This window comes from Myxine glutinosa, chromosome 11, assembly GCF_964187855.1.
Source record: "Myxine glutinosa chromosome 11, kmMyxGlut1.1, whole genome shotgun sequence".
NCBI lineage: Eukaryota > Metazoa > Chordata > Myxini > Myxiniformes > Myxinidae > Myxine > Myxine glutinosa.
Window position 1 is genome coordinate 43,963,392 of NC_136271.1, and position 24,404 is coordinate 43,987,795.

General features: G+C 48.8%; 1 protein-coding gene across 1 annotated transcript; it reads right to left on the bottom strand.

The window, feature by feature from the left end:
• On the bottom strand, positions 1-23,958 carry LOC137436606 (ergosterol biosynthetic protein 28 homolog). The gene is made up of 5 exons (XM_068130552.2): positions 23,773-23,958; positions 18,500-18,639; positions 3,429-3,519; positions 676-794; positions 1-543 (listed from the first exon to the last, which is right to left on the bottom strand). The coding sequence occupies exons 2-5, from the start codon at positions 18,630-18,632 to the stop codon at positions 452-454; spliced, it is 435 nt and encodes a 144-aa protein (XP_067986653.1). The 5' UTR covers positions 18,633-18,639; positions 23,773-23,958; the 3' UTR covers positions 1-451.
• Between the last annotated feature and the right edge of the window lie 446 nt (positions 23,959-24,404).

Genomic DNA, 24,404 nt, shown 5'->3' on the forward strand with positions numbered 1-24,404 from the left:
TTCAGTTATTTGTTTATTACTTAAAAATCAGTATAATCAAATCAAGAAAAAAAATCTGATTATGTGCACCTTTAAGGCTTTTTAAGATACAGAAACCATTAAAGATCCTTGTGGGGTAATGTAGCCAAACCATAATGATTTATGATCACATCAAATGGCAATGAATTCCAAGTTCCACAAAAATACACATGTTGTTTTGTTCATCACGGAAAAAAGATAATGAATTGCTGCAAATGGACTTTTGCCGTGGAACCCATTGTGTGTTAATTATATTAACAAAGAGCAACATATCATCAGTGGTCGTTAATATACAAATCCCAGGCGTGACATTATTACCCACAAAGTTTCATTGTTTTGAGATTTGAAATACATTAGAATTGCATACTTGCAGGCAAGGCTAAAGCAAATCGAATTGTATCATCGGATGGAGTTGATGATACTTGGATCCATATCACTCTTTGTTATGCTTGCTTGGTGCAGCTCTAGTTGCATCACTAGGAGGCAGATGGATCAATCCAACCAGCATTGCAATCAAAGATGCACCTGTCGAAAAAAATATCAAAGATGCAGAAACCCCAGAAGCATGTGATACATCATATCTATGTGTCCAGATCATACCACAGTGTTACTCTTCCCTTTAAAATGTCAGTTAGCCTAAGGTGGATGTTTTATTACCTGCAACTAGGAGGGGAGCCATAATGCCTTGACTCAGGTATGCAGTTTTGTACACCCACACTTCAGCCACAAAGTGCCCAAAAGCAAGAATGAAGGTCCACATCGTGATGTAATAGATTCTGAAATTGACATCATGTGGGTCAATACAAGGTTATCACCATATAATAATTTACATGGTGTGTCAGACTTGTATACCTAAGTGTTACGGGTTCGGCACTCATTCTTAGTGTTGTTGTTATTATTGTGGGTCCAAGTATTGGGATTGTTGTTGTTTAAAGGAAATCCGGATCGAGACCGGAAGAGGTGGAGCGAAGAAAAGGAGGTGTGAGGAAACCGGAAAAGACGTGGTGGTTGAAGCTCCGTAGCGAGCATTGTCGAAGGAGACGGTGCGGTTGAGCCTATAAAGGAAGTCCTGCCTTCAGCGTTGTGATCGCTGGGACTGTTCGCATCTGCGTGTCAGATCGACGTCGGATTCGGATGAACCCTCATCGCATAAGTTCGCCGCGAGTGCAAGACTGCCGCCATTGGGACTCGCGCGCGTTGCGCGGCATTCGCAGAATAAGGTTGCCGCGTCTGCTGGGTTCGCCTTCCTCGGTGGGTTGCCAAGGACGTGTGTGCGCGCCAGCGGCCTTTGAAGGAGACGGTGCGGTTTGCGGCTGCACGGTGTACGTGCATGTTTGGAGCGTCTTGGGAAAGCGCCCATACCACTGCCACTGTGCGGGAACTGGATCACATGATCTCCGGGTTGTTTCACTCGTCCAAGCCTCAATTGACTTTGAGCGGCCATTGATCTGACGATCACCGGAGCGACTCGACGTCGCCTTGGAGGAGTCCAGAGACATTGGGGGGGGGAAGTGCCGTAAGTTGGGTTAGAGGGATATATAAGGTGGTACCATCTCAAATATTGTGATTGTAATTGTGAATTGATGTATTCACCCTTTATGTGTTTGGGATTGTGAATATATCCTTGTTCGTTCATAACCCTTGGTGTGGTCTCCTTAATGCTCTGATTGATTTCCCCAAGGATAACATATTTCTCTGCCGGGGCTCCCCTCGAGGTTCGGAGGTCACCGAGACCAGGTAAATAGGGGAGGACCCCGTAACACTAAGTCTACATATTACAAAATGCTAGTTTTGTTGGATTTTGGAAGTTTAACCAGGAGGGGTTACTGGAAGAACACATACATCCTGGGGAGGGTTGGAGGACTGATAAAGTGGATGGAGCAATACTGGAGCATTGACGGTAGAAAATGGAGACAGCACTGAAGTGGCTGCGATGTCAATGCAATACACCTTCTGCTTCAGCCACATCACAGGAGATTACAATAATTTTGAGAGCTTTCGATTTCTAAAAGACGGTGCATCAACGGCAGTAAACTTCAAAAGTTTGTTCTGGTTTTTTCCTGCAGCCTTTAAAACCTGTTTTTATTTCAATTGACTTATATAATTGAACTGGAAAACAAAATTTGGCATGTTGGCACTTCCAGAAACCTCCAGTTGTGCAGTACTTGGACAAAAATATTTCGCCATTTTACGTCATCCCGACCAATCAAATTTGCCGCTCGTGCTCTCAGTAAAAAAACACCTTTAGAGGCCATTTTCCCCCGCGAAGCGGGGGTTGGCCTTTTTCGGGCACCGTGGTTGTTGTTGTTTTTGTTGGTCCCCTTTTTGAAGCAATGTTTTACGGCCGGATGCCCTTCCTGCCGCCAACCCTTTTTGTCGCCTTTTACGACAAACAGGGAATTACCAGTGAACTGGTACTCTCAGTCCTCTCAGTGTTGGGGAATATCGAGATTCAGACCAAATAGATTAAATATACTCTCAAATCCCGCGATTCACGGGCGATACATTCCTGGAAAATCCGCGAATAGCGAAACCGCGAATAGCGGGGCATTGTTTCAATGGAAAAAGGGGGGTTAGGTTCACGAGTCGCAAAAATCCACAAATAGAGATGACCAAACCGCGAATGGTGAGGCAAAATCCACGAATGATGAGGCAAAATCCACAAATGGTGAGGCAAAATCCACGAATGGCGAGGCAAATCCAGTGAATGACAGACCTTTGCGGATTATCGTTGACAAAGTCCCGCAAATGGCGAGGCAAATCCCACGAATGTCGACGATAATCCACAAAGGTCGATGAAAATTCAGTGAATGTATGCCGCGGCATTGTTTAAATGCCCCTGAAAAACTGTGAATTCACCGAACACTTTTCCGCGAATAGAGAAACAGGTCGCCGCATTTTATCACCCGCGAATACGCCGAACCCGCAAATATGCTGAAGCCGCGAATAGCGGAACCGCAAATAGCGGGGTCCGACAGTATATATTTATTGGATCGTAGGAAATATAGATTGTTTTTGAGATAGTTTTGAGATAGTAAAGTTTCTTCAGTTGAAAAGACACTTCCCATGTCTTTTTATCAAGACTGCACAAGGAGCGTTGTTCTATGTGCTCTCTACTTTACTTTACCTTTGTTTACTGTATATTTTTAACAAGATGTCACATTGCTGCGCCATTATATTAACAAAAAAATAAAAATAAAAACCTTTAATGCTCATTATCGATGTACACTGTCTCAAATGTAAATTCCTCATTTTTCCATTTTCATTCAACCCTACCATGGCACTGCGTGATTTTGACAGAGGAAAGGGCAAGAATAAGGAGGAGGTGTGTGAGGATGGGGATAAGAGAGGTTCCTGTTAACTTGTACCACTCTGATGCTGAAATCACATATAAAGCTGAACCTCCTTACGATCTGTTGGTTATGTTCACTGCACAAGCCATGCGGACAGCACCGGAAAGCAAAGTCCACAGTCCAAACGTCCTGGCTTGTAGCCCGTTCGCTGAATGAGGGTCAGTGAGACAAGGAAACAAGAAGGTTATCCAACAAAAAGACCCATGCCCACATGTTTTTCACAGTGACTTGAGACTGCTGTGACAACATGAACCTTGCAAAAGTTTTGTAAGCAGGTTACTATCTACGAGTATATTGTTCACATATCGTTTAAGTCCGAGTTGGATTTTGGCATTTATTGCCATCAAATTATTCTAATTCAATATCTGCAATTTCATTATGAGAATTTGTCATGCAAGATTTTATGGGCAATCTATTTATTATGTACACAAATATCCGCACTTTCACCCCACTGATCCCCTTTATGCTCCGTGCATGTCTTCGCTTTCCTCTTTCCTCCCTTCTTATTCATCTACTCCCAAACTGCTTTCCCTTCTCTCCCAATTACCCTAACTTCCTTTCTTTGTCCCTATCATACTCCCTTATCTTGCTATTCTGAATTTATGTTCTTTATTTAACCACATTTTAACCACCCTCCCCCAACCAACCATGTGCCTCCTTAAAAATAGATTGTCCCTGAATAGGTTGTTTTATATATATATATATTGTTGCGGGTATGGAATTTGGCCTCCATATCCGCTTTTAAATATTCCCCTATTTCCCCAATACTCCCCAACTCTCCCCAATCCCCCATTCCCTAGTCCCATTGTCTGTAAACAACACCCCGTAGAGCCGACCTTCCCCTTTTTCCCCCATTAAATGTCGTGCCCAGGTTCACCGCATCTCACGTAGACAACTATAGGACATCTTGCTAGTTATTCTTAGTCTATGTCAGTTAAGGACTCGTTTCCACTAATTCTGACACTTCGTTGCACCAGAATGTGATTATATGGCACCTGTTAGGAAGTTTAGGACCTTCCAATACCTCCACGCATCTCTTCCAACAACAACAACTACAACGGCAGAGGGGGGCGGCGCGGCGACGGCGCGGGGAGTGTGCGTCCTCACTCCGGCTCGGTTAGCCGCCATTGCCCATGTGCGCCGACGGGGTTACCACGAAGGGGCTGCCTGTCAGCTCCTCGTCAAGGGCGGAGCCCCGGTAACCCCCCCCCCCGCACCCAATAGGAAGCAACGGGCCGATTCCATCTGGGGCGGAGCTAACGAGCCGAGGGCGTGTCACTCCCCGCCGGATATACGCAGCCACTTCCGGACGTGACGTGAGATGCGCCCCCAGCTTGGAACGATAAGACGCCACCCTCCGGAGCGCTGAATACCTCCCCGCATCTCCGGACCGAACCGGGTCGATTCTGCCCTGAGCCCAGGTGCACCTGGAGCCATCGACCAACCCGCCTTTCCTTGCCATCAATCCCCGTGTGAGTCAGCTTTGTCCTGTTTATCTGTCGTCTGTCGGGGATAGATAAGACCGTAATTAAGTGCCCACCTTTCTATGCTGTCCCTCTTGTCCCTGTAATCTAAACCTTCCGCAACCTTGTAATTATAACCTCCGAGAACTGTACCCTTGGTGTCGTAGGTCATTTCTCCCAGCCGTGTGTCTTTTCCTTAATTGATTTAGCATAGCGCGACTTAGTCAACGTTCGGGTATAATCGGGTAAACGTTGCAGACGTGGTCATACCAAACCGCTCGGTAAACCAACATCCAAAGACCGCGTCTGTAACAATTGGTGTCAAGAGTGTCGGATTCGGACCCGGGACTAAATTTATTAGGCCCAAATTTGTAGTAGAATCGATCCGGAGCGCGTTTCCCGCGCGAAATTATAACGGCGAAATTTGATTTTGTTTTAAAAATATAAAAACCCGAATTTTGAAAGTCGCGCTATGGAAAACCAAGACGGCTGGGTGCCGTTAGAGGAGAGTGAGGCAAGGTCGATCCAGGACCAAATTGAGGGACATGAGAGCGAAGCAGTGAGGGTAGCAGGTTCGCAAAATAGCGCCGTCACGCACGAAGTAGCGGGCGCGCAAAATGGCGCCTCGCAGATGGCCACGGCGTCCACGCCCGCGACCGTGGCAGCGCCCCTGGTGGATTCGAACCTTTTCCTCCTGCAAATGAGGGCCCTTATGGAACAAATGGTGGGAATGAGGGCTGATAGTGAGCGGTTGGGAAACCAAATGGGGGTAATGAGGGAAGAAGCAAGGGGTACCGGTGAGGGATTAGAAAAGAAATTTGAGGGATTAGAAAAGAAATTTGAGGGGTTAGACAATGGGATAGAAGGGGTGAAACATGGGTTAATGGGGGTAGAAAACAGAATGGCCGCTCAAGAGAATCAAATGGAAGGGATGCAAAAGGGGTTAGAGGGGTTAGAAAACAGAATGGAAGGCAAATTGAGGGACATGAGGGACCAAGCGGAAAGGGAAGTTAAACAAATGGGGCAGCAGATAGAGGGGGTCAGAATGGGGGTAGAAACCAAACTGGATGCTCACAGGGAGGAAATGGAGCAGATGAGGGTGGCATCTGGGCAGGAGATGCAAGTGATGGGAGAGGAGATCAGAAGAGGAGTGAGTGAGGAGGTCGGAGGAGTGCGCGAGGAGGTGAGGCACTGTAAGGAGCACATGGAGAAGGAGGTGAGAAAGGGGACTGTAAAGTTACAAGGGGGCATAGAGGACCTGACGCAGGAGGTGGAACAGCTGACGGAGGGACAAAAAGAACTAACGGACCAGGTAAAGAAGAACACAGCGGTAATAGGAGGGTTAAAAGCGACACAAAATGACCTAAAAAATGACTTGGTAGCGACGAAGAGGGAATGTCAGATGGTACGTGAGGGACTGACAACGAGGTTGGACGAGGTGATAGAGGTAATGGAGACGAAGGACCGGCAGGTGAGGACGCACATGGAAACGGTCAAGGTAGCCTTAGAGGACGAGCTTGAGGAGACGTACCGGGATATAAAAGAGGTGAAGCAGAAATTAGAAGAAGTGGAAGAAGGGGTGAGCGAAATTAAGAAGCGACGGAGAGGGGATAAGAAAGAGATAAAAGCGGAGATAAAAGAATTGGTCCAAAGTCTGTATTTGGATCGTGATGATGTGCTCATTGACCGGATGAGGGATTCGCAGGTGATGGAGGAGAAGCGAAGAGGAAGAGGACCTGGTGTAAGTGGTGACCAATATGGTCGTGCGTATGATGCGCCAGGTGATTCAATAAGCTTGGGGGTCGAGATAGACCCGGGTGTTCGTGAGAGGCCGTTGGTGAAGTGTGCGACAGGTCTGGTGTGCAAAAAAGGAGGTGTGCGAGAAAGTCCGACTCTGGGGTGTGTGAGGAAAAAGTGCGTGCCAAGGAGTGAGGGTGCTGGCGAGAGTGAGTCGGTCGTAGCGCGTGTGCGAGGGAGCACATGGAAGCGCAGTGTGGTAAGTGTTACAGAGGGTGTGACAGGAGAGTGTGCGCAAGAGTGTGCGCGAGAAAGGTTTGTGACGGACAGGTGCATGGGGAGAGAGTGCGCTGTCAAAGGTAAGGAAGAGTGTACACCTGTGGTGAGTGTTACAGAGGGTGTAACGGGAGAGTGTGCGCGAGAAAGGTGTGTAACGGACGGGTGCATGAAGGGTGAGTGCGCTGTCAAGAATGGAGGTGAGAGTAGTACGAGTGACACGGAGCGTGAGTTGGTGGTGACAGGTGAGAAAGGAAGCACACCTGGAATGGTAGAGCGTGAGTGGGAATGCACGCTGGAATTAGTAGTGAGGCACGTGGTTGGGTGTGCGAGTGAAAGCACACCTGTGATTGTCACAGAGGAGGTGACCGAGGAAGGGGCGCGAAGAGGTGTGTTGGTGAGGTGTGCGAGTGACGAATGTGTGCCAAGGTGTTCGGTGGTCAGGTGTGTGACCAAGTCTGTGAGTGGAATGAGAGTACCTGGGTGTGTAAGGAAAGGTACGAGGAGCGCCCTGACACACGGCACACGGCTGGTGCGAGGTACGAGGAAAGGTACGAGGAGCATGGAGACAGCTGGAGGTGTGAGCACGAAAGGGGTAGCGTATGCGTGTAAGCATGCAGGTGAGGAGGCATCGACGGTAACCGGGTTAGCGGTTCGAGCGACTTTTAGCCGGAGCGGGCCCTTGGTGCGTGCCGGGCCTCGCTTTGAACGGCCGCGTCCGAGCTCCACTAGGCGGAGCGGGCAGGCCGATAGGAAGGGTCGTCATAGCGACCACTTTTTGTTTAGGCATTCCGGCAGGTCGAGATCGGGCCATGGGATGGCTCCGTGCCGAGGTGGTGCGTGGGATCTCGGCCCGGGTAAGCGTAGTGAGCGAGGGGCCCGGTGGGTAAGGGTGGCATCCCTGCCACCCTTCCCATGCGGGGCAAATGCGCAATAGTTTATGGGGTGTATGGCAGTGAAAACTAGCCCGGGTGGGTTAGGTTATATTGTTAGGGATCTAGCGAAGATGACATTAGGTAACGTTAAGGTTAGTTAGTGACTGATACCTGTAGTGGGGACGCAGGTAGTTTAGTGTGTTTGATAATGACGTGGGAGCGCAATAGTTTAAAGGGGCGACAGGGAAGCGCAAGTTTCAGAGGGGAGTAGTTAGCTGAGATGATGCTGTGTGAGATTGAACAGGTGTGATTGCACAGGTGTGAGAACTGGACAGGTGTGTGGAGTAGTGAGTGTGGTGGATCAGCGCGAATGCGCTTTGGGGAGAGAAGGGTGCAGGCGGCACCAGGTGTGAGAGCACAGGTGTGCAAGGACAGGTGTGTGGAATAAGTGGAGTAAGTGGTACGGAGTGGTGTGCATGGTGCGAAGGTGTGGATGGGGGAAGAGTGGACCCCCTTTCACGAGTACCCGGGGCGGGTAGTGTAAGTGTTAGGTAGAGGGTATAGGTAAATTGTGGTTGGATATTGGCATTTGTGGTGCGGGTGACAGAATGATATTTGGATGGGTGCATTAGTGTTGTGGAAATGGCTGGGCGTGTAGCCTGTTAGTGTGTGTAGTTGGTTGGGCACTCCACCACTGTGAGGATGTCGGCCAGGTGAGGCCACAGGTGGGCTCTGGGAGCCGGTAGAGTTGTGGATGGGGCCCGAGGATCCGGAGGACGGACCCGGGTAGCCCAGTGCCAGAGAGGGCACCGAGTGGGGAGAGCGCCAGAGGGCCTTCCCCAAGTAGTTAGGGTAGGGTAAGGAGCAGGTAAGCTCGGAGGCAACTGCAGTGGTGGAGGTGTGCAGGTGGGTAGACCTGCTGGGAGAGCTACACGTCGCGGCCCAGAAATTGTGCGAGGGCACCGGGAGATGAATCGGGGGAGTGAGACCCCAAATTGAAAAGCACCACAGTTTGGTCAATGGGAATTGGTTCCTCAAACCGCATAGAGTGTAAGATGGCCAATGGATTGGCAGGGAAGACCCCGGGTAATGTAAAGTTGTTAAAGTCATCTAGGAAATAGTTAGGATTGATGAACCTGTCGCACCATACGCAGCCACTTACCTGTGGTGATGATGACTCCACACCTGTGTTTTGTTTGTTCTGTGTTGCAGGAAGTGAGAATTGCGGTTTGGATTTGTGAGACGCATCACGACGTGGATGAGACATTGGGGTGATTCCATCTCTCCCTCCCTAGGAGGGACTGATGATGAATTGGTGATGGCAAATTTTGATGTTGAGTTGGAGATGGCAAATTGTGATGAGAGTTGGAAATGGCAAATTTGATTGGTTAGGAGGGAGAGAAGACGAATTTGGTTTATGGGAGGAACGGGGAAGACAGTAGGGACGTTTGTGGATTTGTAAAGTAGATGTTTATGGGTAGTGTTGTGTTTTGTGGATGCAGTAAGGGGTAAGGGAGGGGCAATGTAGGTTACCTGGTGGGGGAGGGGGGCGTACGGTAGGAACGTACCTGTCTCACCTGGTTCCCATGTGCCCCCAGTGTGCATCACTTTGTATTGCGTGCACTTTTGCACCCTTACCACCTTACTCACTTGTCTTTTCTTTTGTCTCCCACCTCCGAGGATCTGGATTTGGGGCAGAGAGAGAGGAGAGAGAGGTGCTGGCTCCGCAGTTGTGGGCCTGCACTTTCGCTGCTTGCTGCTGGGATCGATACACCATATGGACCGCAATGTTTGTGGCCGCCCACCATGGACCGCAGTCTTTTGCGGCCAAGCACCACCCATTGATGGACCTCTGGGTCAACGTGGCACCTATGCCATACAGGTGAACCACTAATAGTTGGCCCCCTGACGGCCACAATAAAGAAATGGACGCGGTTGGCGCCTTTCTTTATTTTTGTTAAAGAAGCAAGAAGGCCAAGTGCACCACACGAAGAGCAAGAGACACCTGCAGGGTTAGGGGTTGTTGTTTTTATTTTAATGAACAATGGTGGTGCACCGGATGGTGCTGACTGTGCATGATGGGGTGGTGCTTTTGGTGCTTGGATGGGGTGCTCTGCACATTATTAAAGGCCGTAGGGCCACAGAGCACTCGTGGGTTGGTGTATCGATGCTGGCATGCGTGCTCTCTCTATGCATAACATCTGCATGTGTTCCTCCAAAAACAGGTCCTGGATCGTAGTGTAAATATCAGCGTAGTCTTGTAAATAATGCTCCCTACCGGCTGTATGTATAGTTTGCGAATTCTTTCCGCAATTCGGTTATCCTGTGGGTGTGTTTCTGTGAGGAGAAGGGTGCAACGTCGCAGGGGGACATATTTACTCATTTGTGAATATCTGTAAAACTGTCGCACTCAGGGTAGAGTTAATAGTAGAGGGAACTACATCTGAGTGCCACACTAAAATAGGTAAAGATTTATCGGGTCGGGACGCCCCGAGGGTAGAGAAGGGTGCAATGTTGCGGGTATGGAATTTGGCCTCCATATCCGCTTGTAAATATTCCCCTATTTCCCCAATACTCCCCAACTCTCCCCAATCCCCCATTCCCTAGTCCCATTGTCTGTAAACAACACCCCGTAGAGCCGACCTTCCCCTTTTTCCCCCATTAAATGTCATGCCCAGGTTCACCGCATCTCACGTAGACAACTATAGGACATCTTGCTAGTTATTCTTAGTCTATGTCAGTTAAGGACTCGTTTCCACTAATTCTGACACTTCGTTGCACCAGAATGTGATTATATGGCACCTGTTAGGAAGTTTAGGACCTTCCAATACCTCCACGCATCTCTTCCAACAACAACAACTACAACGGCAGAGGGGGGCGGCGCGGCGACGGCGCGGGGAGTGTGCGTCCTCACTCCGGCTCGGTTAGCCGCCATTGCCCATGTGCGCCGACGGGGTTACCACGAAGGGGCTGCCTGTCAGCTCCTCGTCAAGGGCGGAGCCCCGGTAACCCCCCCCCCCCCGCACCCAATAGGAAGCAACAGGCCGATTCCATCTGGGGCGGAGCTAACGAGCCGAGGGCGTGTCACTCCCCGCCGGATATACGCAGCCACTTCCGGACGTGACGTGAGATGCGCCCCCAGCTTGGAACGATAAGACGCCACCCTCCGGAGCGCTGAATACCTCCCCGCATCTCCGGACCGAACCGGGTCGATTCTGCCCTGAGCCCAGGTGCACCTGGAGCCATCGACCAACCCGCCTTTCCTTGCCATCAATCCCCGTGTGAGTCAGCTTTGTCCTGTTTATCTGTCGTCTGTCGGGGATAGATAAGACCGTAATTAAGTGCCCACCTTTCTATGCTGTCCCTCTTGTCCCTGTAATCTAAACCTTCCGCAACCTTGTAATTATAACCTCCGAGAACTGTACCCTTGGTGTCGTAGGTCATTTCTCCCAGCCGTGTGTCTTTTCCTTAATTGATTTAGCATAGCGCGACTTAGTCAACGTTCGGGTATAATCGGGTAAACGTTGCAGACGTGGTCATACCAAACCGCTCGGTAAACCAACATCCAAAGACCGCGTCTGTAACAATATATATATATATATATATATATATATATATATATATATATATATATATATTGTTACGTTTGTAGGGGGTAGGCAATGATTACCTTAGTCCAATTAGAATTGTACTCGCCGAAACCCGTGGAACATCCACGGAAGGTAGGATGTGGTGTATGGATAGAGTGTACCATTATGGATGGCATAGGGGATTTGCTTGTCCGAGTAAGAGTTAGGAAGAAAGATGAGAATGAAGAGTGCGTATATGAACAACGATCGCCGACACCGGCACAAATGCATGCTCTGGATTGCCCAATCAGCGGATGGCTTGCTTCGCCTTCGCCCAGCAGGCGCCAATACGATGGCGTCGTATCGGCAGTTAATCGGATGCTTTTGGGCCCCAACGTCGGCTAATTCAGATTTTTCGAGTATGGCTGTACGTGATAAACAAAGAGCGCCGTTCGTAGATCGTAAATCCATTAGTGCCATGGGCATCGGGTCACTGGGTGCGGCGTAAAAGGGATAACAAAGTCGAGTCCTTACGCTATTATTATATAAATAGGTAGTGTGTGTGCCCCGACTGTTGTGAAGAAGAAGAAATCCCATGTATCATAAGTAGGAAATTCGTTTAGACCGTATGTCGTGTAAATATATGTGTCCCCATGAGAGGGGTGGGGTTATGTTAATTAGTGAGGGATTATGGGTAAATTAATATCCTGTATGTAATGGCCTCTGTAATCTTTTCCTGTGTTCCTTATGACACCGCACTACACACCATAGCCAAGCAATCGGCACCATAATTCATAACGCTAATTAAAAACCAACCGGAAACCAGGCATCAAGCACTACCGTGAACAACATCGACTTAGTGAGCGCACATGCACAGGCAGGACCATGAGCCACGCCCCGAAGAGCAGTGATTGGACCGGGATTTGATTGGCATCGGGACTGGTAAGATGGGACTTACTGATAGGAGCGGACATGGAGACGTCGTGGGATGACGTCAGAGCCTCAAGTACAAAATAATTGGAACGGCAGACATTTTTTCTTCTTGCTTCTTCTCATTCTGGATCCCATAGCGAACGGTCGCATTTTGCCTTCTTGCGCAAGGGAGATTCATCACGGGCAGTCGTGTTCTGACATCTTGATAGTGATCGTGAGGAGAAAGAGCTGCGGACCGAGAACTGCGGTTTCCCGAACAAGATCGTGAAGATAAGCACGGCTGGATGAGCGAACTGTGCACGGAGGCCTGGTTTGCGCCAAGGAACGCAGGTTCCCGCCAAGGCCTCAGATGATCTTTGACGATTCCTGACGAGATACATCAGCCGATTTGAGCTAAGTGCCACAAACTACACATATTTATTTTCCAGTTATTTTATCCTTTGTCTGTATTTGGGTCTGTATGGGAGCACTCCAATTAGGAATACAGTTTTATTGTGCATTGTTTTGTGACCGGCATTTTCTATAATAAATCCGGTATTTTTGTACATTTTATTTCTTGTGTCGGTTTGAGTTGATTTTTGCAGGTTTGAAGACTGCCGGTGGGATCCGTGAAGGTATGCGCTTATGGCTTCTCCCCCACTTGCTTCCTTCGCGTGTAACGAAGGTCCGCCATTGAATTAAATGCCTCGGAGTTAAAAGCTCGTTTGGTCCTCTGTGTCACCCTGCGGTGTTCACCAGAGGGTAATCACACGACAATATGAAAGTATGAGGATGGGGGTGATTTTTATCATTGTTTTGCAATTCCATGATGTGCATAGCCCTTTCTTTTAATACAAAGGATGTTTTTGCTTTATGTAGATTAATATGAAAATACGCATTGCGTAGAGTGATAGCTTCGTCGACAATGGTCAGTCGATCGAGTATGCAGCCCTCGCAAAATAAGGATCGATTTTTTTTATTGTTTAGTTGAGAGATGTGAGCTACGTGGTGGTGTCGACTCTAAAGGTAGTTAAAGTGTATTCAGGATTGTTTCCTGTCATTGCGTAACGGAAATTAAGCCTTAATTTGAAGAAAGCCGGAAGTAGAAAAATAAAAGGGAAATACGTCACATTCTTCGTGTGGCCTTCGTTTAACGCTTGAGAGATCGGCCAGCAAAGCAAGATCACGTGAGCAAGATGGCAGATCATGGAAAGGACATTTGAAATGACATGAAATTTTGTTCCAAAGGAAATGGGGAATGACAGTGAAATTTTGAATGGATTTACATATACATGCAATTGCCATAGAGGTTCGCATACGAAGCTCTATTAAAAATCTTAAGATATATGAACCACCTCATGAGGTACCACCAGCTACACTACCTTAGTCACTACACCCAACAAATTAAAACACAGCAAGGCCAAGAGATGAAATAAACATTAAAAACAATAAAAACAACATCAGAGAATGTGGGATTCTAGTGTATATTAATCACCAGGTGAAAATAATTTATCGTCGTGCCAGACCAAAGCAAGATCACGTGAGCAAGATGGCGGATCATGGAAGGGACATTTGAAATGACAACATGAAATTTTGTTCCCAAGGGAATGGGGAATGACAGTGAAATTTTCAATGGATTTACATATACATGCAATTGCCATAGAGGTTCGCTTAGGCCCCAATCACACCGGGCCTGCGACCAGGTTACGAACTAGCTGCGACCGAAAAATGTTGGAATCACGGGCAAATTGTAGAAAGAGCGCGCGACTGGTCGCAGAGGTCGTGGGTGATCGCCAGAGCAAAATCAGTCGCAGCAAGGTCGATGGTCATGTTCAAAACTTCTGACCTGCGATTCCAAATCGTAAGAGGTCGCAGACAGGTCTTACATGGTCGTACCACCAGTCGCGCATGGACGCACCACCAGTCGTGCATGATCGCGGGTCAAGTAGTCGCACGATTGGTCGTGCTACTGGTCCTACCACCTGACGATTGGTGGTGCCACCTGTCGTACGACCTCACGATCGGTAGTGCGACCAGTCACGACCTGTCCCGACTGGTTGCACGACCTTACGATTGGTGGTACCACCAGTCTTTAGCTCGCAGCTCGCAGCTCGCAGTCTTCAGCTCGCCAAGGCTGTGCGCGTTTACCTCAAGCACAACTACAATAATAATAATAATAATTCATTTATTTTGTATAGCGCTTTTCCAGAAGCCCAAAGGCGCTTTGACAGAGTGGCAAACATAATGCATAACAATACATGAAAACAACAATTGCAAAAAGACAAGAATCAATAGGGAAATATTTAAAGCAAAAGGAGGGAGAAGGAGAAGAGATAGTCAGGGGTTAAATGCTGTGGGTTGAATGTTGAATGCAGTGTTGAACAGGTGGGTCTTTAGTGATGTTTTGAATGTGGTGAGTGAGGAGGAGTCTCTGATGGTGTGAGGTAGTGAGTTCCAGAGGGTGGGAGCAGCGATGGAGAAGGCCCTGTCCCCCCAGGATCTGAATTTGGTCCGGATGGAGGGGGTCAGGAGGTTGGTACCAGCAGAGCGGAGGTTGCGGGTGGGAGTGTGTCTGGAGAGGAGGTCAGCCAGGTAGGATGGGGCCAGGTTATGGAGGGCTTTGTATGTCAAGAGGAGGATTTTGTACTGGATTCTCTGGGGGATGGGGAGCCAGTGAAGCTTGTAAAGGACGGGGGTGATGTGGTCACAGGTCCGGGAATGGGTGAGTAGACGGGCAGCGGAGTTCTGAATGTATTGGAGTTTATTGGTGATTTTTGAGGGTGAACCATAGAGGAGGCAATTGCAGTAGTCCAGACGGGAGGTGATGAAGGCGTGGATGAGGGTTTCTGCAGCCGTGGAGGAGAGGGATGAGCGGAGACGGGCAATGTTTTTCAGGTGAAAGAAGGCTGACTTTGTGATCTGTTTAGTGTATTTGTCGAAGGAAAGGGTTTGGTCAAAGATGACGCCAAGATTCCGGATGTGAGGGGAGGTGGATACTGGGATACCGTCGATGTTGAGGGCAAAGTTATGGGTGGATTTTGTGAGCGTTTTTGGGCCAATGATGATTATTTCAGATTTATCACAGTTAAGCTTGAGGAAGTTGATTTGAAGCCAGGATTTTATTTCAGTGATGCAGTTTGTCAGGATAGAGTGGGTGTCGGTGGAGACGGACTTGGTGGAGATGAAAAGCTGGATGTCATCGGCGAAGCAGTGGAATTGGAGACCATGACGGCGGATTAAGTGACCGAGCGGGGACAGGTAAAGGATGAAGAGGAGGGGGCCAAGAACTGAACCTTGGGGGACACCTTGGGGGAGGGGAGCAGTGGGGGATTTGCAGTTATTGATGGAGATGAACTGGCATCTGTCAGAGAGGTATGATTTAATCCAAGAGAGGGCAGTGCCGGTAACGTTAAAGGTGGATTCAAGTCGGGTGAGGAGGATAGTGTGATCGATGGTGTCAAAGGCAACGCTGAGGTCGAGGAGGACGAGAATGTTGAGGTTGCCAGCGTCAGAGGAGAGGAGAAGGTCGTTGGTGATTTTGAGGAGAGCAGTTTCAGTACTGTGGTTGGAGCGGAATCCGGATTGGAATGTTTCATACAGGTTATTGGCAGAGAGATGATGTTTGAGTTGAGTGGCTACAGCGCGTTCCAAAACTTTTGACAGAAAGGGTAGGTTGGAGATGGGTCTGAAGTTGTTTAGGGTGTCAGGGTTTAGACCAGGTTTTTTTAGAATGGGGGTAACAGCAGCAATTTTGAGGGAAGGTGGGACGATGCCTGTAGACAGGGAGGAGTTTATTGTTGCAATGATAAGTGGAGAGAGAGCAGGGAGGGAGGCTTTGACAAAGCTGGAGGGGATGGGGTCAAGAGTGCAGGTGGCAGTTTTCATTCCTATGAGGAGTTCAGAGAGGTCAGTAGGGGAGATTGGGGAGAACCGAGACAGGGGATGGCAGGACAAGGGGGGGCAGGTGGTTGGAGGGGGAGCGGGTGCGGCGGTGGTCAAGCTGTTGTAGATGTTGTCAATTTTGCGTTGGAAGAAAGAGAGGAAGGAGATGCAGTTGTCTACTGTGAATGACTGGGTGGTGGTGTTCAGGGGGCGGAGGAGTTTGTTTATTGTTGAGAAGAGTGCTTTTGGGTTTCCGGAGCCAGAGTGGATAATTTGAGAGTAGTAGGCAGAGCGGGCGCGGGAGAGGGCATCTTTGTAGTGTTGTAGGTGGTCCTTGTAGGCTTGGGAGTGAACTGTGAGACCCGTTTTATTGCGGACTCTTTCAAGTTGGCGAGCACGAGTTTTCATCAGGTGGAGTTCAGGAGTAAACCAGGGAGCAGAATGGGTGAAAGAAACTGTTTTGGTTTTTACAGGCGCAAGCTGGTCAAGGCAGGAGGAGAGAGTGTGGTTGTAGTAGTCAGTGAGGTCGGAAGGGGTGTGGAGGTCAATGAAGGGAGAAGTGGACATTTTTTCAGAGAGGGTGGATGAGAATGAGGTAGGTGAAAGAGCGTTTAGCTTACGGAAGTTGATTGTGCGATAATGCCTTGGTGTTGGGGCGGGGATGTTGATGGTCAGAGTGATGGCTAAGTGGTCAGAGAGGGTGAGGTCGGAGCCATAGAGATGGTGCAAATTTAATCCAGTGGAGCAGACAAGGTCCAAAATGTGACCACGGATATGGGTAGGAAAGTCGACATGTTGAGTGAGGTTAAAGCAGGTGAGTAAATCAGTGAAGTCAGTGGTTATTGTGGAGTCAGTGGAGTCCATGTGGATATTGAAATCACCAAGGAGGAGGATTGAGGGGGAGAGGGAACATAGCTGGGTCAGAAAGTAGGAGAAGTCAGACAGGAATGATGGGTGTGGTTTGGGAGGGCGGTAGACGACAGCCATGACTGACTGCGTGCGACCAGAGAGTTTTAAAGCCAGGTGTTCAAATGATGGAGCAGATGAGATGGAGATGAGGTTGGTCTTGATGTCTTGACGGTGGATAACGGCAATTCCACCACCTCGGCCCTCCGAGCGTGGTTTATTGACGTCGGCAGTGTCCCATGGCAGGATAACATGATTTAGGAACTGTTGTGTGAATGTTGGAATTTTGATTTTTTTTTTGAGATATGTGTATCATATATTATATGCTATGTGCATGATCTATTTTTGCACATCTATTTTGCAATGAACTTGTACAATAAACATGCTATTTCATGGTATGTCAGGAGAAAAAGTAATAATTAGTTGTCTTTATTGTGTGTGTATGGTCTGAGTAATAAATGACTGGTTTATATTACAATGGAAAAAATTATTATTTTAAATACAAATTAAATCAATACATGCATACACAAACAAAGTTCTTTGTCAAAGTAAAATCTTTAACACAATAACGTAATGTGCAGAACTAAGCTGCCAGGCCACAGCTCCCTTCTTGGGAGGCATAGCGAATTATAGTTTCAGTTGAAAAGTTTGACGAAGTGTACTCCTTGAGAGGTAGGTGACTGCTGATGCATGATCGCGAGCCTTTAGATTGGATCGAGCGACCCATCTCACGACTGGCTGCGACTGGCTGCGATCGATCGTGCGAGTGGTCGCAGGTCGCCACGATTGATCGTACGATCGGTCGCTGATCGCCACCACTATTCGCACGATTACCTACGATTGATCTTGCGATCGATCTTCTCCAATCTTTGGTGATCGCACGACCACGCGTACCACCAATCGTACGATGACCTACCACCAGTCTTAAGAGCAATCGCAGTATGCGATCGCAAATGGAGATCGTAGCAAACATTGCCGATTGGCCGTACCTCGACCAAATTGCCACCAATCGCACGATCCAGGAAACGTACGATCCAGTGTGACTGAGGCTTTACGAAGCTCTCTATGAAGTCGGTGTAGATGGCGGAAAACTGAAATCGGTGTAGCTGACGGAAAACTGAAGCCGGTGTAGCTGGTGGAAAAAAGAAGTAGGTGTAGCTGGCGTAAATGATGAGCGGTTTCGAATTCAAAACTGTGCTGTACAGTACTGTATTGTAATTTATTGATTTTAATCACCAGGTGAAAATAATTTATCGGTCGTGCCAGACCAAAGCAAGATCACGTGAGCAAGATGGCGGATCATGAAAGGGACAAAATGGCGGATCATGGAAGGGACAAGATGGCGGATCATGGAAGGGACATTTGAAATGACAACATGAAATTTTGTTCCCAAGGGAATGGGGAATGACAGTGAAATTTTGAATGGATTTACATATGCATGCAATTGCCATAGAGGTTCGCTTACGAAGCTCTCTATTAACAGAGATCTCAGGTATACTTTTCCATACTCTGCTCAGCGCTCCTCATGTAGACCATTTCAGAGAGAAAGGTGTGATCTTGAAAACTTTGCCAACCAGTGACCAGTGCCGTCATGCCAATGACTCCCAACCACAACTGTAGCACAGTGAGGTAGCAACTCATGTCACGTCTGCAGGACAAATGTCACGTACAACTTGCAATGTAAATACAGTACTTTATAAACTGTTACAGTAAAGAGGTTAGTAGCTTTCAGGTTTGAGGTGTGGAATAGGTTGCACACTAATATATGAAGATTACACTTGCCTGCTGTTGTAATTAAATATTTATTCGTCCCTGGCTCAAGAAACAAGGACATGGGCTGGGTCTTCAAGCGGCAAATTTGATTGGCCATTATGACATAAAATGCAGTTATATTTTGTCCAATTACTGCTAAATGGGAGGGTTTTTAAAGTGCCAAAACGGTGATTTGTGTTCTACAGTGTTGAAGTATATAATTCAATTGAAATAAAATAAAGATTTCAAAGGTCGAAGAAAAAATGTTTTTAGGAAGTTAACCGCAGTGATGCAGCATCTTTTACACCACCCTAACACATTACATTAGTTATTCATTCCTGGTGTTTGTGTCCTTTATGAAGTCCTTAAAAACAGCAAGTTTCCTGTTTGGAATGATTTTCAATTTAGTTTATCGGCTAGACAGTCAGACAGCGTAAAACATTTTTTATCTCACTCTTCTCTACAAATGTGGGATCGGGACGAATTCTGAGGCAAACTACTGATAAACTACAACTTCATGTTCCGATTAATGTTCAAATTATAACATCCAATTGAAATGAAGTTGATCCTCGATCATAAACTGATATTTGTAAATGGAAGGACAGACAGAAGTGAAACAAATGCTTCACCCCACTCTTCGCTTCACGTGAGCGAGTTAATTAATCAACATTGCTTCTCCGTGCCATGCTGCTCCGTACCATGCTGCTCCGTGCCATGCTGCTCCGTGCCATGCTGCTCCGTGCCATGCTGCTCCGTGCCATGCTGCTCCGTGTCATGCTGCTCCGTGTCATGCTGCTCCGTGCCATGCTGCCCTGTGCCATGCTGCTCCGTGCCATGCTTCACCGTGCCATGCTTCACCGTGCCATGCTGCTCCGTTTCATGCTGCTCCGTGCCATGCTGCTCCGTTTCATGCTGCTCCGTGCCATGTTTCACCGTGCCATGCTTCAACGTGCCATGCTGCTCCGTTTCATGCTGCTCCATGCCATGGTTCACTGTGCCATGCTGCCCTGTGCCATGCTGCCCTGTGCCATGCTGCTCCGTGCTATGCTGCCCCATGCCATGCTTTCCCGTGCCATGATGCCCCGTGCCATGCTGCTCCGTGCCATGCTTCACCGTGCCATGCTTCACCGTGCCATGCTGCCCCGTGCCATGATGCCCCGTGCCATGCTGCTCCGTGCCATGCTGTTCCGTGCCATGCTGTTCCGTGCCATGCTGCCCCGTGCCATGCTTCCCCATGCCATGCTTCACTGTGCCATGATGCCCCGTGCCATGATGCCCCGTGCCATGCTGCCCCGTGTCATGCTTCCCCGTGCCATGCTGCTCCGTGCCATGATGCCTCGAAACCATGCTTCACCGTGCCATGCTTCACGGTGCCATGCTGCCCCGTGCCATGCTGCCCCGTGTCATGCTTCCCCGTGCCATGCTGCTCCGTGCCATGCTTCATCGTGCCATGATGCCCCGAAACCATGCTTCACCATGCCATGATGCCCCGTGCCATGCTTCACGGTGGTGCCATGCTGCCCCGTGCCATGATGCCCCGTGCCATGCTGCCCCGTGCTATGATGCCCCGTGCCATGATGCCCCGAAACCATGCTTCACCGTGCCATGATGTTGCGTGCCATGCTTCACCGTGCCATGATGCCCCAAAACCATGCTTCACCGTGCCATGATGCCCCAAAACCATGCTTCACCGTGCCATGCTGCCCTGTACCATGATGCCGCATGCCATGATGCTCCGTGCCATGATGCCCCGAACCCATGCTTCACCGTGCCATGATGCCCCGTGCCATGCTTCACCGTGCCATGATACCCCAAAACCATGCTTCACCGTGCCATGATGCCCCGTGCCATGCTTCACCGTGCCATGATGCCCCAAAACCATGCTTCACCGTGCCATGATGCCCCTTGCCATGCTGCCCCGTGCCATGATGCTCCGTGCCATGATGCCCCAAAACCATGCTGCCCCGTGCCATGCTTCACCGTGCCATGATGCCCCAAAACCATGCTGCCCCGTGCCATGCTTCCCCGTGCCATGCTTCCCCGTGCCATGCTTCCCCGTGCCATGCTTCATCGTGCCATGATGCCCCGTGCCATGCTGCCCCGTGCCATGATGCCCCTTGCCATGATGCCCCTTGCCATGCTGCCCCGTGCCATGATGCTCCGTGCCATGATGCCCCGAAACCATGCTTCATCGTGCCATGATGCCCCAAAACCATGCTGCCCCGTGCCATGCTTCCCCGTGCCATGCTTCCTCGTGCCATGCTTCATCGTGCCATGCTTCATCGTGCCATGATGCCCCGTGCCATGCTGCCCCGTGCCATGATGCCCCTTGACATGATGCCCCTTGCCATGCTGCCCCGTGCCATGATGCTCCGTGCCATGATGCCCAAAACCATGCTGCCCCTTGCCATGATGCCCCTTGCCATGCTGCCCCATGCCATGATGCTCCGTGCCATGATGCCCCGAAACCATGCTTCATCGTGCCATGATGCCCCAAAACCATGCTGCTCCGTGCCATGATGCCCATTGACATGCTTCACCATGCCCCTTTATCCGGGCATGGTACTGCTGTCGCTTCCCTCCACACTCCTCAGTCCTCTCCCACGTACCTTCTGTTCCCTATAATACTTAGTACTAGTATTATCTTTCCTTCTCTTCCATAACCCAATGAAAACATCCCAACTCAGCGAATGACATAAGAAACAGCCCCACGACACTCCTACAGATAATTATGTTCTCATTAATTGGTTGATTTGCATCAAATACATTTCAGTTCAACAAAACTCGAATATAAGCCTCGAAAACTCGAATAAATATAAACTCGACCAAACAGGTCTCACAGTTCACTCCCAGGCCTACAAGGACCACATACAACACTATAAAGATGCCCTCTCCCGCGCCCGCTCCGCCTACTACTCTCAAATTATCCACTCTGGCTCCGGAAACCCAAAAGCACTCTTCTCTACAATAAACAAACTCCTCAGCCCCCTGAACACCACCACCCAGTCATTCACAATAGACAACTGCATCTCCTTCCTTTCATTCTTCCAACGCAAAATTGAAAACATCTACAACAGCTTGACCACCGCCGCACCCGCTCCCCCTCAAACCACCTGCCCCCCCTTATCCTGCCATCCCCTGTCTCAATTCTCCCCAGTCTCCCCTACTGACCTCTCTGAACTCCTCATCGGAATTGAAAACTGCCACCTGCACTCTTGACCCCATCCCCTCCAGCTTTGTCAAGGCCTCCCTTCCTGCTCTCTCTCCACTTATCATTGCAACAATAAACTCCTCCCTGTCTACAGGCATCGTCCCACCATCCCTCAAAATTGCTGCTGTTACCCCCATTCTGAAAAAACCTGGACTAAACCCTGACACCCTAAATAACTTCAGACCCATCTCCAACCTACCCTTTCTGTCAAAGGTTTTGGAACGCGCTGTAGCCACTCAACTCAAACATCACCTCTCTGCCAATAACCTGAATGAAACATTCCAATCCGGATTCCGCTCCAACCACAGTACTGAAACTGCTCTCCTCAAAATCACCAACGACCTTCTCCTCTCCTCGGACGCTGGCAACCTCAACATTCTCATCCTCCTCGACCTCAGCGCCGCCTTTGACACCATCGATCACACCATCCTCCTCACCCGACTTGAAACCACCTTTAACATTACCGGCACTGCCCTCTCTTGGATTAAATCATATCTCTCTGACAGACGTCAGTTCATCTCCATCAATAACTGCAAATCCCCCACTGCTCCCCTCCCCCAAGGTGTCCCCCAAGGTTCAGTTCTTGGCCCCCTCCTCTTCATCCTTTACCTGTCCCCCCTCGGTCACTTAATCCGCCGTCATGGTCTCCAATTCCACTGCTTCGCCGATGACATCCAGCTTTTCATCTCCACCAAGTCCATCTCCACCGCCACCCACTCTATCCTGACAAACTGCATCACTGAAATAAAATCCTGGCTTCAAATCAACTTCCTCAAACTTAACTGTGATAAATCTGAAATAATCATCATTGGCCCAAAAACGCTCACCAAGTCCACCCATAACTTTGCCCTCAACATCGACGGTTTCCCAGTATCCACCTCCCCTCACATCCGGAATCTTGGCATCATCTTTGACCAAACCCTCTCCTTCGACAAATACACTAAACAGATCACAAAGACAGCCTTCTTTCACCTGAAAAACATCGCCCGTCTCCGTCCATCCCTCTCCTCCGTGGCTGCAGAAACCCTCATCCACGCCTTCATCACTTCCCGTCTGGACTACTGCAACAGCCTCCTCTATGGTTCACCCTCAATAATCACCAATAAACTCCAATACATTCAGAACTCCGCTGCCCGTCTACTCACCCATTCCCGGACCCGTGACCACATCACCCCCGTCCTTTACAAGCTTCACTGGCTCCCCATCTCCCAGAGAATCCAGTACAAAATCCTCCTCTTGACCTACAAAGCCCTCCATAACCTGGCCCCATCCTACCTGGCTGACCTCCTCTCCAGACACACTCCCACCCGCAACCTCCGCTCTGCTGGTACCAACCTCCTGACCCCCCCCCATCCGGACCAAATTTAGATCCTGGGGGGACAGGGCCTTCTCCATCGCTGCTCCCACCCTCTGGAACTCGCTACCTCACACCATCAGAGACTCCTCCTCACTCACCACATTCAAAACATCACTCAAGACCCACCTGTTCAACACTGCATTCAACATTTGACCCACAGCATCTAACCCCTGACTATCTCCTCTCCTTCTCCCTCCTTTGTGCTTTGAATATTTCCCTATTGATTCTTCTTTTTTTGCAATTGTTTTTATGTTTTGCTATGCATTATGTTTTGCACTCTGTCAAAGCGTCTTTGGGCTTCCTGAAAAGCGCTATATAAAATAAATGCATTATTATTATTATTATTATAAGACCCGATGCGCTTCGCTGACAGAAATACCAATCTTATAAATCAATATAGATTTTTACTTCAGAATATTCATTTTCTCAAGCAGGGAACTACAAGCAATGCTTAAAATCACCTGCAAACCGGGCAATCGACGTCCACCACAAAAATAAATTATCTCAAGAAAAAGAAGAAACTTGTTGAAACGGTTCTAATGTCCCTCTGTTAACTGTTTGGAGACGCCTCAGCATTCACGAACGCGCCACGGTTACCCCGTGACATGAAGCAGCCAATCGCGTGGCTGGAAACCACCAATGAGCGTAATCGATAAACACCGCCCCTCCCTTAACGCAAAATCCTCAAACCCCGCCCCTTCCTCAACGCGTGACCATCAAACCCCGCCTCGACAACACGCGATTCTCAAATCCTGGAGTCCCTTTATAGTTTATATACAGGACTATCAAATCCCACTTCTCCCATGAATAGCACGACCATCAAAATCCTCCTTGTAATTTCGAGCTTCGCATTCCGCATTCCGGCTGATACTTTTAACCATGTATTTAATAGTTGCCGATTCCCACGGGTGACCACCATTTTAACGACAATACCCTTCCGACACCTTTTAAGGCACGTCTCAGCACGAAAACCCAAACCGTCGATTCTTAATACAGGAGCTGAACTTTTCACCCCCTTTATTTCAGAATTAATAATTATTAGTAACTGATAGGTTAAAATTGGCACAGAGTGTAGGCGGCTTGGGTTCAACGT